At 36.8% G+C, this 13,299-nt stretch overlaps 1 protein-coding gene across 1 annotated transcript in view; it reads right to left on the reverse strand.

The window, feature by feature from the left end:
- plcb3 (phospholipase C, beta 3 (phosphatidylinositol-specific)) overlaps positions 1 to 13,299 on the reverse strand; it is an 80,812-nt gene that overhangs the window by 14,443 nt on the left and 53,070 nt on the right. The window contains exons 6-23 of the mRNA XM_007242041.4: positions 12,984 to 13,037; positions 12,633 to 12,705; positions 11,009 to 11,109; positions 10,211 to 10,377; positions 9,935 to 10,081; positions 8,645 to 8,802; positions 8,397 to 8,479; positions 8,218 to 8,302; positions 6,536 to 6,698; positions 6,208 to 6,309; positions 5,990 to 6,066; positions 4,333 to 4,429; positions 4,091 to 4,175; positions 3,779 to 3,903; positions 2,659 to 2,813; positions 2,395 to 2,556; positions 1,111 to 1,210; positions 870 to 974 (exon numbers count right to left, since the gene is read on the reverse strand). Coding sequence (XP_007242103.3) covers positions 870 to 974; positions 1,111 to 1,210; positions 2,395 to 2,556; positions 2,659 to 2,813; positions 3,779 to 3,903; positions 4,091 to 4,175; positions 4,333 to 4,429; positions 5,990 to 6,066; positions 6,208 to 6,309; positions 6,536 to 6,698; positions 8,218 to 8,302; positions 8,397 to 8,479; positions 8,645 to 8,802; positions 9,935 to 10,081; positions 10,211 to 10,377; positions 11,009 to 11,109; positions 12,633 to 12,705; positions 12,984 to 13,037 — 2,039 coding nt within the window. The remainder of the gene's footprint in view (positions 1 to 869; positions 975 to 1,110; positions 1,211 to 2,394; positions 2,557 to 2,658; positions 2,814 to 3,778; positions 3,904 to 4,090; positions 4,176 to 4,332; positions 4,430 to 5,989; positions 6,067 to 6,207; positions 6,310 to 6,535; positions 6,699 to 8,217; positions 8,303 to 8,396; positions 8,480 to 8,644; positions 8,803 to 9,934; positions 10,082 to 10,210; positions 10,378 to 11,008; positions 11,110 to 12,632; positions 12,706 to 12,983; positions 13,038 to 13,299) is intronic.

Genomic DNA, 13,299 nt, shown 5'->3' on the forward strand with positions numbered 1-13,299 from the left:
CTAAAGAACCAAATCGTTTGTGATGACGTAGTATCGAAAAAGAATCGAACCTTCGGTACACCGTGCAACTCTAGTTAGTAGTAGTATTATATTTGCATAATAAGAGGTTACTTTGACCCTGCTCTAATTCAATCAGCTCTGTACTTTTAAATTAAGAGGAGCAACTTCTCCAAACATTACAGCACGGTATTTTGGGTCGCTATCTTTTTACGTCATCATTAGCATAGTTGTATAAAAATGTTATTTTCTAAAGCCATGAACAGATTATTAATCTTATGGATCAAATTGCAGAAAATCCGTTCTTTGTAGAAAAGAACACGGGTCGTGTCATAATCGAAAACGGCTTGGAAATACATTTATTATTGGTTCAAAGACACCCCGAAATGAATGGAAGTGAATGGATAGCTTTGCTGTAATGGTCCTCTCATTCCTCAGCAGCACACTTCCGGTGGCACGTTTTGGAAGGGAAAAGCTGGGGGCCTGCTCTAAACGGCTAAAGAGCTAGCGCTTCCTGACTTTAGCGATTAATGCTAATGCTGCTCCAGCAGTGCTAGCCAGGGTTAGCATCAGGCTACAGGCCGATAATACTCACCTCTGAACGGGGAAATAGCGGTTAGAGACTATTGCTAATGTTATTCCAGCCTCGAGGCTGGAGAAATAAACTGAAACTACCGTATAACTGCTCCTTAAAACTTTTTTACGACTGGTAAAATTCATACATAAGAAGCACCAGATTATAAGGTGCACTGTCAATTTTTGGGAAAATTAAAGGGTTTTAAGTGCACCTTAGAGTGCGAAAAATACGGTATTCAGTTTTTGTATGTACACAGATGTGTATCAACAATAATAGTTGTCTACTGTAACTTTACCTTGGTGTTCGTCTGGGATGTAGTCCATAACTTCAGTGTACACCAGGAGAGAGGCTAGCAGGAGCGGCTGGTTAAGGTCATTCTTCAGATTAATATAATGGTATCCTGTAAAACACACAAGCACATACACACACGTACACACACAAACACAACTAAATCAAAACTTTTGTACATGTTTGTAACCTATTCAAAACAAATGAGATTTCAATTCATTCCTACTGAGCATAGTGTGTGTACTGACCTGGGCGTAAAGCCACTACTGGTAAGATACGATGCCCAATAAACTTTCCGTTCTCCTCAAAGAGAGCGACCCTCAGCGAAGCCAGTGTAGGCAGCACCACCTATAGGAAGCATAAACAATATAAATCCACATTCTGCAGCAAATCAGTGTGCATTCACATTTCACAGCTTAGTAAATACCAGCACAGATATAAAAAAAAAGCCGGTAAGGTACACATACATACATACATAAAGAGTTATATATGCAGCTAGGGATGTCTTGATTTACTAGATTGGGAGCTAAATCTTCTTAGAACATACTCACTATCAAATCAGAGATACACTAAATTGACAAAAGTACTGCTCATGCTTATTATTTCTTTTGAAATTAGCGTTTTCAAATAACTGCTTTTTTATTTTCTTCGTACTTGTCCTTTTTTTTGCTCTTGCTCTTCATTAATTCGCTCTTCTCTGGGGACAGTTAGCTCTAGTAGCACCACCTGCTTGCTTGCCCCACACATCAAGACCATGTCTGGTCAAACTACTGTCAATACTTATCTAAAGTACTTTTACTCCAGATTGGATCACATTAGATTCAGGCTTAATTGAGGGCAAAAAAATAACTAAATCAAGACATTCCTAGTATGTATAATAGTGCAGTAGTGCAATATACAGCTCTGGAAAAAAATAAGAGACCACTTCAGTTTCTGAATCAGTTTCTCTGATTTTGCTATTTATTTACGTACATTTTTGAGTAAAATTAACATTGTTGTTTTATTCTATAAACTATGGACAACATTTCTCCCAAATTCCAAATAAAAATATTGTCATTTAGAGCATATATTTGCAGAAAATGAGAAATGGCTGAAATAACAATAAAGATGCACAGCCTTCAGACCTTAAATAATGCAAAGAGAACAAGTTCATATTCATAAAGGTTTAAGAGTTCAGAAATCAATATCTGGTGGAATAACCCTGGTTTTTAATTACAGTTTTTTACGCATCTTGGCATTTTCTCCTCCACCAGTCTTACACACTGCTTTTGGATAACTTCATGTCACTCCTGCTGCAAAAAAATCAAGCAGTTCAGTTTGGTTTGATGACTTGTGATCATCCATCTTCCTCTTGATTATATTTCAGAGGTTTTCAATTAGGTAAAATGAAAGAAACGTATCATTTTTAAGAGGTCTATTTTTTTTCCAGAGCTGTATACAAGAATCATATATGCATCCACATTTCTTCGTTTTTACAGCTTACAGTAAAAAATGAAATATAAGCATATGAGCAACATTAGGAATGTAGTTACTTTACTAAAGACGAAGGCCTCCTCATCCCACACTGGGTCCATGGAGTTGTTGTTGGATGTTTTGGTGCGGAACTTTCTCTTGGTGTCGGCCGGCAGTCCAAACATATCCACTTCAACATATACACCCACCTTCTTATCAGTCAGAAACTGACCTGACACAATCTACATGCAAACCAGAGAGCAAATATATAAATCAGTGTACAAACGGTCGTATATTGTGAAGAATTACAAACACTGCATGAATGCATTAACACAAACACAGACCTTGATCTTGACCGTGTTGGCCACGATGCCATCCACTATATTCTCAGTGAAGGGGTCAAAGTGTTTATCTGTCCGTCTCATGAATTCTGGCTTCAGCAGATAGCCACTGTGGCCGTTATACTCAAAAACACTTAGGTTCAGCTGCATAGGCAAATCTACAACAGAGAAACAATCAATCCAACACTATTTATCACAGTACTGACATACAAGCAGAATGTAGGGCTAGACAAAATTACCAAAATTGTTATCATGATTATATCAACAGTTTTTGATACTCTGATACCTTTATCTTGCTCAAAATCACAAATAATTTATAGGAAAGAGCCACAAATGCTAGTTGTTATTTTCAGAACATCCTAAACGGCTACACAAATACGTCTTAATTTGAGATGTAAATATTAACAGAATTTTCTATTTGACCATATCCACTATATTGTTTTATCCAAGTCCAAACAAAATAAACTAACAAAATAAAAAAAAAGAATGTCCTTTAGTATCCAATAGTATATTGTAGTATATCTTCCAATGTGGAAACAGACTCAGACAGGTTTAATGATGTGAACAGGTACAGCAGTTGGACTCTTCAGTATTCAGGCATTTTAGCCACAGTGCTAACAGCCAGCCTCACCAGGCATGGAGCGTGTTAGCCCAGATGCTAACTGTTTTTCCTAGCTGGATTAATCGCTGATTGTTGATAACAGATCACAGAGTATCATATTTGTAGTTTACTCTGGTCTTTAGTTTTGAAGCACAGAACACCAAAATTGATGTCACCGTTATTGAAACATTTCCTATTGCTCTACTTTTTAGTACAACAAAATGTTCTCATTTATTCTACGCAGTATGGTGTATTCATTTTGCACATGAAACAATTGTAGATAAAAAAAAACTTGAAAAGTAATATGATTGTATTTTGTACTTGTCAGACATTCATCATTCATAATTTAACATTAACCTTAAATTAACATTAATATTATGCAACTTGGCAGCTTAACACAGCTGCTTTTTAATGATGATAAAAAGTATTACTACCTTATTAATCAACAAACTAATCAACAGATTACAGAATAACTAATATATGACGTATACATGGCATCCCTAGTTGTTGTGAGGGCCTCACCTAGTGTCTGAAAGTTGAGCGCCACCATCTGGCAACCCACGTTCCAGAAGAGCTGAGGCATGTAGTTACTGGATTCCACCCGTGTGCCTTTAGGATAGATCCGACTCAACTGCTTCTTATTGTATCTGAACACACAAGTAGTTCAGGAAGTACAATGCAGATTGTATATACCACCAGTTCTCTCTCTCTCTCTCTCTCTCTCTCTCTCTCTGTAAACACTTGTTCATGTAATAAACAAGAACATGCACATGAATGTACACAGAGAGCCTAAAATGACATGACCACACGAATACACAAATACATAAAGGATACTCCACAAATTCAATGGGGTTATTCTTCAGCGAGTCCATGCCCTTGGTCTCCACAAACGAGGACATTTCAAAATACTTGTTCCTCTCTGGAAAAAAAAAAAAAAAGACACCGATCAATTAATTTTCTTTACTTTACACAAACATAGGCTTGCACAGTTAAACACATGTATGCACCACAATCCACACATATATACATCAAATCCACATATATCCATAAAACACTGCACAGACATCACTACTCACTGGCTGCCAGCTCAAAGGATTTGAATTTGACTGGTTCAATGTAGTTAACCAATGTGGACATCTCTTCTGTAGCGTTGACTTCACTGTAGGCTGTTCCCTGTACAGAGAAGACAAGAACAGACAAAAAAACAAGGCAATTTAGTGTTTATTATTCTCAGATCATGTTCAGCACTCTTTACTTTAACGAAGGAATCGGAGTTAACATAACCTGACCTTACTTGACCGAGAGAGAGAAAGGAAAGAAGGGTGTGAGCAAGATTGGGATAATATTGTCATTTTAGGATCATTTTATGTTACTAATATAATTATAATATAGTAGCATTAAAAAAGCAATTACACTCTTTTTAAAAAGAGCGATGAAATGTACACATTAAGGAATAATGTCTTGTATAAATATCCTCAAAACATCTAACATAATTAAAACAAAATGCTGTTTTTAAACAGAGCCGGCTTACCAGTTTATTTGTGTTACAAAAAAATAAAAAATACATAATGGGCAACACTGAGGTCAGCGAAAATGATTGAGCTCATTTCCATATACTGTATCAAGTAAATAACGAAGGGAGAAAAGAAAAATATGTAGATTGAGAAAAAGAAAGAGAGTATGTGTTCACAATGTACACAAAAATGTAATGATCAGATATTGATGTGAAAAGTGATCAATTTAATACCTCTATCTTGCTCTGCATCTAGCAGAGACATAATACAACTTGAGTTTGCTGGTATTAACAATGTTAATATTAGGAATTTTCTGATCACATTTATTCTGCTCTCAAGTAGTTTGTTTTAGAGTATCTGCCCATATTGAGTCTCAACTAGATACTTTGGCAATGCAATAAAAGGAAGAAAGAACACATTCAAGTTGTCCCTCAACATTTTTTTTATTAATTTTAATTATTATTGAAAATTTTAAATTACATTTTTTAGCAAAAACTAAACAAGTACTAAATAGCCATATACATGATTTCAAGTTCTTAAAAAAAATAAAAAAAAAATAAAAAAATAAAAATATCACACATTAATTTCTTAACATGCAGGTAGTTATTTTTAATAATTTTTTTTTGGAGAGGAACAGTAATAATTTTGTAGTGTGGTTTAGACCGGGCAGACTAGATGTAGCCTTTTTTTTACTGTATTTTAATAAGGTAAATTATTATTATAATTATTATTATTAAAAGTATTATTATTATTATTATTATTATTATAATCTCAGACTTTTATTATTTATTATTGTAATATGCTGAGAGCTTAAACGGAGGAAATAAATGCTCTTACAGATGCAAATATTTTTTTTTTTTTTTTTATTCAACTTTGGAAAGGAAGTGTTGATAAACTATGGTGACACTAGGGACTTGTCGCTGCCAGTCTGAACACAGCGTGGGCATTCTTAGTGAGTATGTGCAGCCTACTGTCTATAGTCTATAGTGAACTTGTTATTTGATAAAACAGTTATCCAGATCTTTACCTCCTGAATCAGAGCCTTTGAAAAATGCGTAAATCAACCCCCATTTTCGATCAAATAATCGGATCGGGCACATCCCTAGTTATTGCAGCTTTACCATTGTGTTTATTATGAAAATATGTTTTACTATACATCCCTAATACAGAGACATGATAGAGAAGAAGAGAGAAAGATAGATAGACATGGAGAGAGTACCTCATCGGAGTGGTGTTTTTTGGGGTCTGCCACAGGTTCTTCCTCCTCCTCTTCTTCACTCTCTCCATCACCCCGATCTATGTATTTATGTCATCATGGAAAAAATACAAGAAAATTAAAACATATTCATCATCCCTAAACCACACAGTGGCACTGTGATGATGTCATTATTCACCCGGACTGTTTTACACTCAGTTCCTGTTAAGACTCCAACCCACCAATGGATTTGCGGATATCGCTGTCTTTGCTCATTCTCTCTGCCAGCTTCTCACCCCCATTGGAAATGATCTGGCTGGCTTCCCCCTCATTCAGCGGACAATCTAAACACAAATCTTATTATGAATGGATATGGATGGGATGAATTATGGCAAGATACAATCACACTGAGCATCACCAGCGTAATGACCTCAGTGTGAACAGGTGTTTCACAACATGCACAACATTTTAAAAGCATCTTTTTAAAATGTCCGGGAATGATTTTGAGAGAACGTGAGGGTGTCTGTGGGGTATGTAAGAGTACGCTGAGTAGAGCGTCTGCATACTGACCGTTCAGAGGTGAGGCTTGATCTTCCGCTCCATCTCCTGCTTTGCGCCTGACGCTACCTCCGTTAGTTGCCTGGTGGTGATGATGATGATGCTTCTTCTTGTTCTTGATAAGGATCTTTCCCATCAGTTCCTGTGGACTCGGCAACTGCTGACCTGGGACCAGCTGTAACAAACCACAGAACATTTTAAAATTGACCACACTAGCCGCACCCGCTTTCAGTTTTAACACATCACAAACAGTTTCTATAATCAGAGATGTATAAGACCAAATCAGACAATTGCAATTGCAAATGCAAATGCAAAAAAAAAAAAAAGAAAAAAAAAAAAAAGACAGACATTTTCACAACAGCACTATTTGGTCCAGTTAAAACAGCTCTGGTTCGTTTGTACCCTTAATGCGGTTCTACTGAGCAGGTGTGAAAACTAATTGCAAACTAATTGCACTCTGGTTGGCTTCAGACCAGCTAGAGGAGGTGGTCTCAGTCTGGTCCCAAAGAAACTGTGGAGCGGTTCGCTTGTGGTGAGAACATGATCTGGTCCCGATCTGACCCAGCTATCAAATCAAATATGCTTTTATTTGAGTTAAACTTCTGATAAGGTGCAGTTTGATCTGATATAAAGCCATATTAACACTAATTACCACAGCTATGAACAAACGCTGTCTCTGCTCCATGCTGTTTACACATGCTGTCTGTCCTGCGTTCACTACCCACAGCCACGCGACTTCAGCGCTTCAGTATTTTGTGTTAAAGCAGCTTTAAACTGCACAGATATACGCACTGGAATACAGAATCTTCTCACTATATTTACTTTCTTGCTCCTACGCCAGACAGCTCTGACCCATCAGAGGACACAATGTGATCGCATGGTTTATTGGTGTGTATTTTGGTGCAAACCAAACAGAGGGAGAAAACGTTCCAAGTAAACGAACTCATCAACTAATCCGGACTAAAAAAACAAACTACAGGTGTGAAACCGCCCTTACATTCCCTATGCCTTTTTGCATTTCACTGACATGAAGCAAAGATATTTTATGTTTTGCATAGACAATTTCCTTTTTTTGTGTTAATTATACATCTACTCCTGCTCTTTAGACACCTTCCAAACAAGAGATGTCACAGAAGAAATATTATTATATTATTATGCTAGTCATAAATGATGGCAGAATAACCCAGAAAAGAGGAATAAGATCTCAGAGCAACATATGATACCTTTTCCTGGGACAATCATGCAATTTTAACACAAGACAATGCAAAGCTGCACACAAAGAAATGACTGTGGAACAAAACGGTACAGGTACTGGACTGGCCTGAATTGGTGTACAAGTTTTTTTAATAGGAATAGCAACATTACAGTGTGGTAAATGCCTTTCTGTTCCATTTTGTAGGAATGTGATGCAGGTCTAAAACCCAGAAATAAATATATATTAAGAAATGTTTAAAAATGAAGAAATTAAGTTGACCAGACAAATAATGAAATATCTTGAGTTCATACTGTCTAGTAGTATTTTTCACTCAGCCAAATGTTTCTGATTTAGAGTTTTGGATGAGCAGAGAGCAGGAAATCACATTCAGTGTATTAGCAACGCCATTACAGATCAGTTGCACCCAAGGCAACATGTTACAGCAAATAAAATCACATGTCATTATGTGAACACAGCCCTGCATTAACCTCGGACTCACCGGGTATTTCTCTAATGGATCAATGAGCAACGCATCACCAAATATGGAGCGGCAGTACTCCGCCATCTTAGCCTGTTGCCGCGTGCTGGAGAAAGAGGGGATAACACAGGTTAAGGCAAGATTAAATAAAATCAATTTAAATATGTTTAAGTAAAAGGTTAACAAGCAAGCAGGCTTACGAATCAACATGATTCTCGAAGGAGAGGATGACGGGGTAGGGGGATGTTTTAAAGGCACTCTCAGCTATGGCCTCAATCACCTCCTACAGAGGGAAAGAGAAAAAGTCCGTCAGTAAAAGAAAAATTATAAATACCGTTAAAAGTAAATTAGAAAAAAACGTCTTTGACACAATACTCATGTTAAACACATGCAGCTGACAGCATGAAAACAGATGATGAACAGCAGAAAAGAAGGGTGATGGTCACACCTTAAAGGGGATTTCTGTTGTCATTGTGAAGCCGTGTGTGATGATTGGCTCTTCGTCAGGTGGACGGCCCTTCCAGCAGTCCAGCTCAATACAGCGGCAGCCTGTCAGCAGCACCTGCCTGTACATCTCTACTGAGGACGGCCCTGTCAACTGGCCCACTGTTTACACACACACACATACACACAATATATGAATAAAGTATGTAGAGGTAGTGATCACATCCGAGAAATCTTTATGGTATAAATTTCATAACGGACACCTAGTAATTTGTTTATAGTACAGCAAACATGATGCACAAACCATTACATTATGTCATATTGATTCAGCAGAGTCCAAGGCATTTGGATTGCTCCATAAGCAGCAGTACAGATTTTACCTAAAGGTGGCCAATATGAAGATTTTGTTTCATATCATGATAAACTTTATTATATCAACAATATGCGTGTTGAACCCTCTATTGCATAGTGTTACTTTATTTTTGGTTTATTGTATCTTCCTTTTAATGTGTTTATTATTATTGTGGCTATTTTGTTTCAATTTTCTTAAAACAAAACTTTAACACAGTGTTTTTACATATTTTGCCTCATGGCAACATTATGCATTTATATAACAAGGCAATTATGGCAACCAGTTGTTCTTGTTTCTTGATGGACATTTATTTTATTTATCTAAACATCATCTATTTAAAATTAATTTAACCAGGAACTCCCTTTAATTAAGAGATATATTGTGAAATCATTTTTGGACATATTTCCCAGCTCTAGGCATACCTGTGCATTTTCAATATGAACATGACTAATTCATTCTCTATATTGGTCACACACACTTACTTTGTTGAAAAAACACACTAGGTTTCATATTTAAAATGGTGTAAAAATCTCCAAGCTCTAAAAAAAAAAGATTTGGGATCAGCTTGAGTTATTCTAAAAAAAATTGAGTAATCAAACATGGGGGAACTAGTCCACTAATTGTGCTTGAAAACATCAAAACGTCATATGGAAACACATCCAACAACAGCCCTACTGGACAAATCTCTTCAAATGACCAATTAATTCAATCACCCATCCAACAAAAGGGTAATACATCACTACAAGGGTAGTTTTATTCCACAGTGTTTAATTGTCTCACTAGTAGCAAAATGTTTGCTGTTGATGCTGTTTGGAGAATAGGTGATACATTTCCACTACTCTGCTGCCTGCTACGATGTTTCATCTTACTCTTTCTTAAGAGGAGTGATCCACAGTGCTTTTACGGAGAAGGTGTGTGTGTGTAGAAAGTGCACGCACAAACCTGTGAGGTAAGTGTTGTGTGAAGAATTGATAAAATAGTGAGACAGCGGCTGGTTCATGTCGTCCATTACGTCAAAGCGCTCAGGAGGAACCACTGCGTTTTCTTCTCCTCCCAGATATTTACTGAACGTCATGAGAGAGATCTGATCTGCAGACAGTATCAGAAGCACACACACATTCCATTACAATCAACTGTATCACTTTCACCACCACATCGTAACTACCACAAACGTTCACTGTGAGTGCTTGTGTCTGTGTGTGTATCTGTGTATGTTACCTCTCTCCAGTTGGCTGGGGTTGCTTTCGTATTTCTCCATGAGCTGTCGGACCTGTTCTCGTTTGAGGGGAGGGTACAACACCTCGTTCAGCCGCGAGTCTCTTTGCCTACGGTTGATGAAGTCTAACATCTGATCCAGAGACAGGAAGGGCTTCCCTTTAGAGCCACTAAACACAAACACACACATTTTACACATTTATATGTGAGACATATTTTAGCATTTTATCTTGTGATGTATAATAGTGATGTATGTGTGTATTAGAATTTCTTCCTTTTTTTTTATTTAACAATTTACTTTAAAAGGAGATTACCCTCCCACCCCAGGCTTATATGTATATGTAAATAGAATATGATTCTAGTGAAGAGTGTAGATGTGAAAATTTTGATTACCTCACATTGCAACAAATATTTCAAGTTCTATCACGAACTCAAACTAAAAAAAAAGGTGCTTTAAAGGTTTTTGAATGTTGCATGGGTAAATCACAATTTAGTCCATAAAAAAAGCATATTTGTAATAGAGAAGTATATATAACTCCACATTCACACCTGGCATCAACATGTATCCTGGGTGTTCTGTTTACACCTATCATTTTAGGAGTGTCTCTATGATCAGATCACATCTCACATCATTGTACTCTGTGCTGGCCATTTATGATCAGCTTCCCAAGGTCGCATATTAATGGTCAGAGTATGTAGAACTTTTAAAGATCCTTTACATCAAATCAAGATATCAAACAACTTAAGTGAGAATCCAAACAATCCAAACAAATCCATTAATTTCAACTCTCCATGACTTACAGCTCCAGGAAGATGCGGTCAATCTCAGGCCTCATACACAGGTTGTTTAGAAAGCTCTGGAACTTGTCCCATGTGAAGTCGTCCAGCTTAACTCCGTCTGCCTGAGATAGATAAAGAGGAGGGTAAAGTCATACCTTGTTGTCTCGTTTTGACACACACAAAAAAAACAAACAAAGCTGTACTTGACAGTGCCATAACCCAACAATCAAGCCACAATCTGTAGGCATAGAGAAAACACTGGAAGAAAGAAATGACCATTTATAGCTTATAACTTTACTAAATCACCACACATTTAATCAAGACCTGGAGTGACTCGAATAAAATAGATGACTGGGTCTTATAAGCACTGGTTTAGTTTAACAGAAAAAGGTCTGCATCTGCATGCTGACTGGCTTTTCCCTCATCAGGCCTTTTCTAAATTACCAGAGCACCAATAGAACTCTTCTTAACGTATTTCTTATAAAGACCAGCAGAGGGCGATGTGCAGCAGTAAATCCAGCTCTTAAAGCTTCAAACTGTGACTATTCAGCAGATCCTGGACCAGTTACACCTCATTAAAACTGCAATCTGACTGCAAAACAGTAGATAAATACATAAAGATTAAAAAATATATATATGAAAAGAAAAGATGTAGGCAGGAAAAAAAGAACAACTCTGCCATTTGTACCCAAGACTGCTAATATACTAATATGAGAGAGAGCAATGGAAAAAGAGAGAGATACGATGAGAATGAGAGAGAAAGAGAGAGAGAGAGAATTAGAGAGATGTCATGGCTCTCTGGGTTGGGCAGCAGGAGAAGCAGCTGTATGGTCACTGTGAGAGCAGGGAGCTGGAGACAGAGATGCAACTTCTCCTTCTTTGGCAAAAATCAAAGCAAACATGAGAAAATTGCACTGTTTAAACTGCTGATCCCAAATCATGAAACACTTAAAAATTAAAACAATTAAAGAAAATATACAGCTCTGAAAAAAACTGAGACCACTTTTTCTCTGATTTTGCTATTTACAGGTATAGGTACATGTTAAAGTAAAATGAACATTGAACATAAAAAAAAAGATGCAGAGCTTTCAGACCTCAAATAATGCAAAGAAAACAAGTTCATATTCATAAAGTTTTAACAGATCAGAAAGCAATATTTGGCAGAATAACCCTTGGTTTTAAATACAGTTTTCATGCATCTTGGCATGTTTTCTTCACCAGTCTTACACATTGCTTTTGGATAACTTTATTGCTCCTGGTGCAAAAAAAAATCAAGCATGATCATCCATCATCCTCTTGATTATATTCCAGAAGTTTTTAATGTGGTAAAATCAAAAGAACTTGTCATTTATAAATGGTCTCTTATTTTTTTTCCAGAGCTGTATATGGAGGTGTACACAGTCTCATCTTACTGCACAGTGAGTATTAAGGCTGCAGGATATTGCAAACAAATATTAGTAGTAATACACAGGTTTTAAAAACTCTTAAAGCTTGAATGAGAGAAATAGAGAGACAGACAGAGTGAAGATAGATGATCAGTAGAAGAAGGGATATGCTCTTGGGTTACTGGAGATAATGCGGGCTAAAAATATCTATTGATCAGTCTATTGATTAATGAATAAATAATTGATTAATGACTGATTACCCTATTAGCCACAAGACCACATTGCTCCAAAGCTGACTCCACTCGTCTCTTGTCAGAGAACATCTTCAGAATACTGAAGGAGAAAAAGAGAGGCAAAAGTGAGAGAACATCAGAATAAACATTAAACGAGTGTTACTGTCATGGCTGACAGGTCATATCATTAGTCTCCACTTCAGCACAGTTTTGACAGTCATGCAGGTTTCAGTGAGGAGAACTGAAAGTGAAAGCAGGAGAGGAGAAGAGAAAGCAGCTTTATGAAACGAGATGTGGTGAACTGATCAGTCTCAGTGTATGCACGTGAATCTGCATACATTTGTATTTGTATATCTGTGTGTGTTTGATCTTACTCACTTCTTTACTGGGATTTTCCCATCTTGGGTCACCTGCAGAGTTAGCTTGGTGTATCTGTGAAGAAAAAAGACAATAAATAAATACAATCTCTAATTATGATATGCTTCTAAAAAATGTATGCCACAATAACTAGATTAACACTTTGTGGCATGGTGTTGCCAACAAAACACTTTTCTCTTTATTACACTGTCCCATATTTTTTTAAAGCCTATTTTAAAGCCAATTTTGGCATGTTTTGTTTCATTTACCTCCTAAAACAGGAATTTTTGATTACATAGTTAGGTCACAAGGCAATTCTAATGAATCAGCAGTTCTT

The sequence above is a fragment of the Astyanax mexicanus genome, chromosome 8, assembly GCF_023375975.1.
Source record: "Astyanax mexicanus isolate ESR-SI-001 chromosome 8, AstMex3_surface, whole genome shotgun sequence".
NCBI classification, from domain to species: domain Eukaryota; kingdom Metazoa; phylum Chordata; class Actinopteri; order Characiformes; family Acestrorhamphidae; genus Astyanax; species Astyanax mexicanus.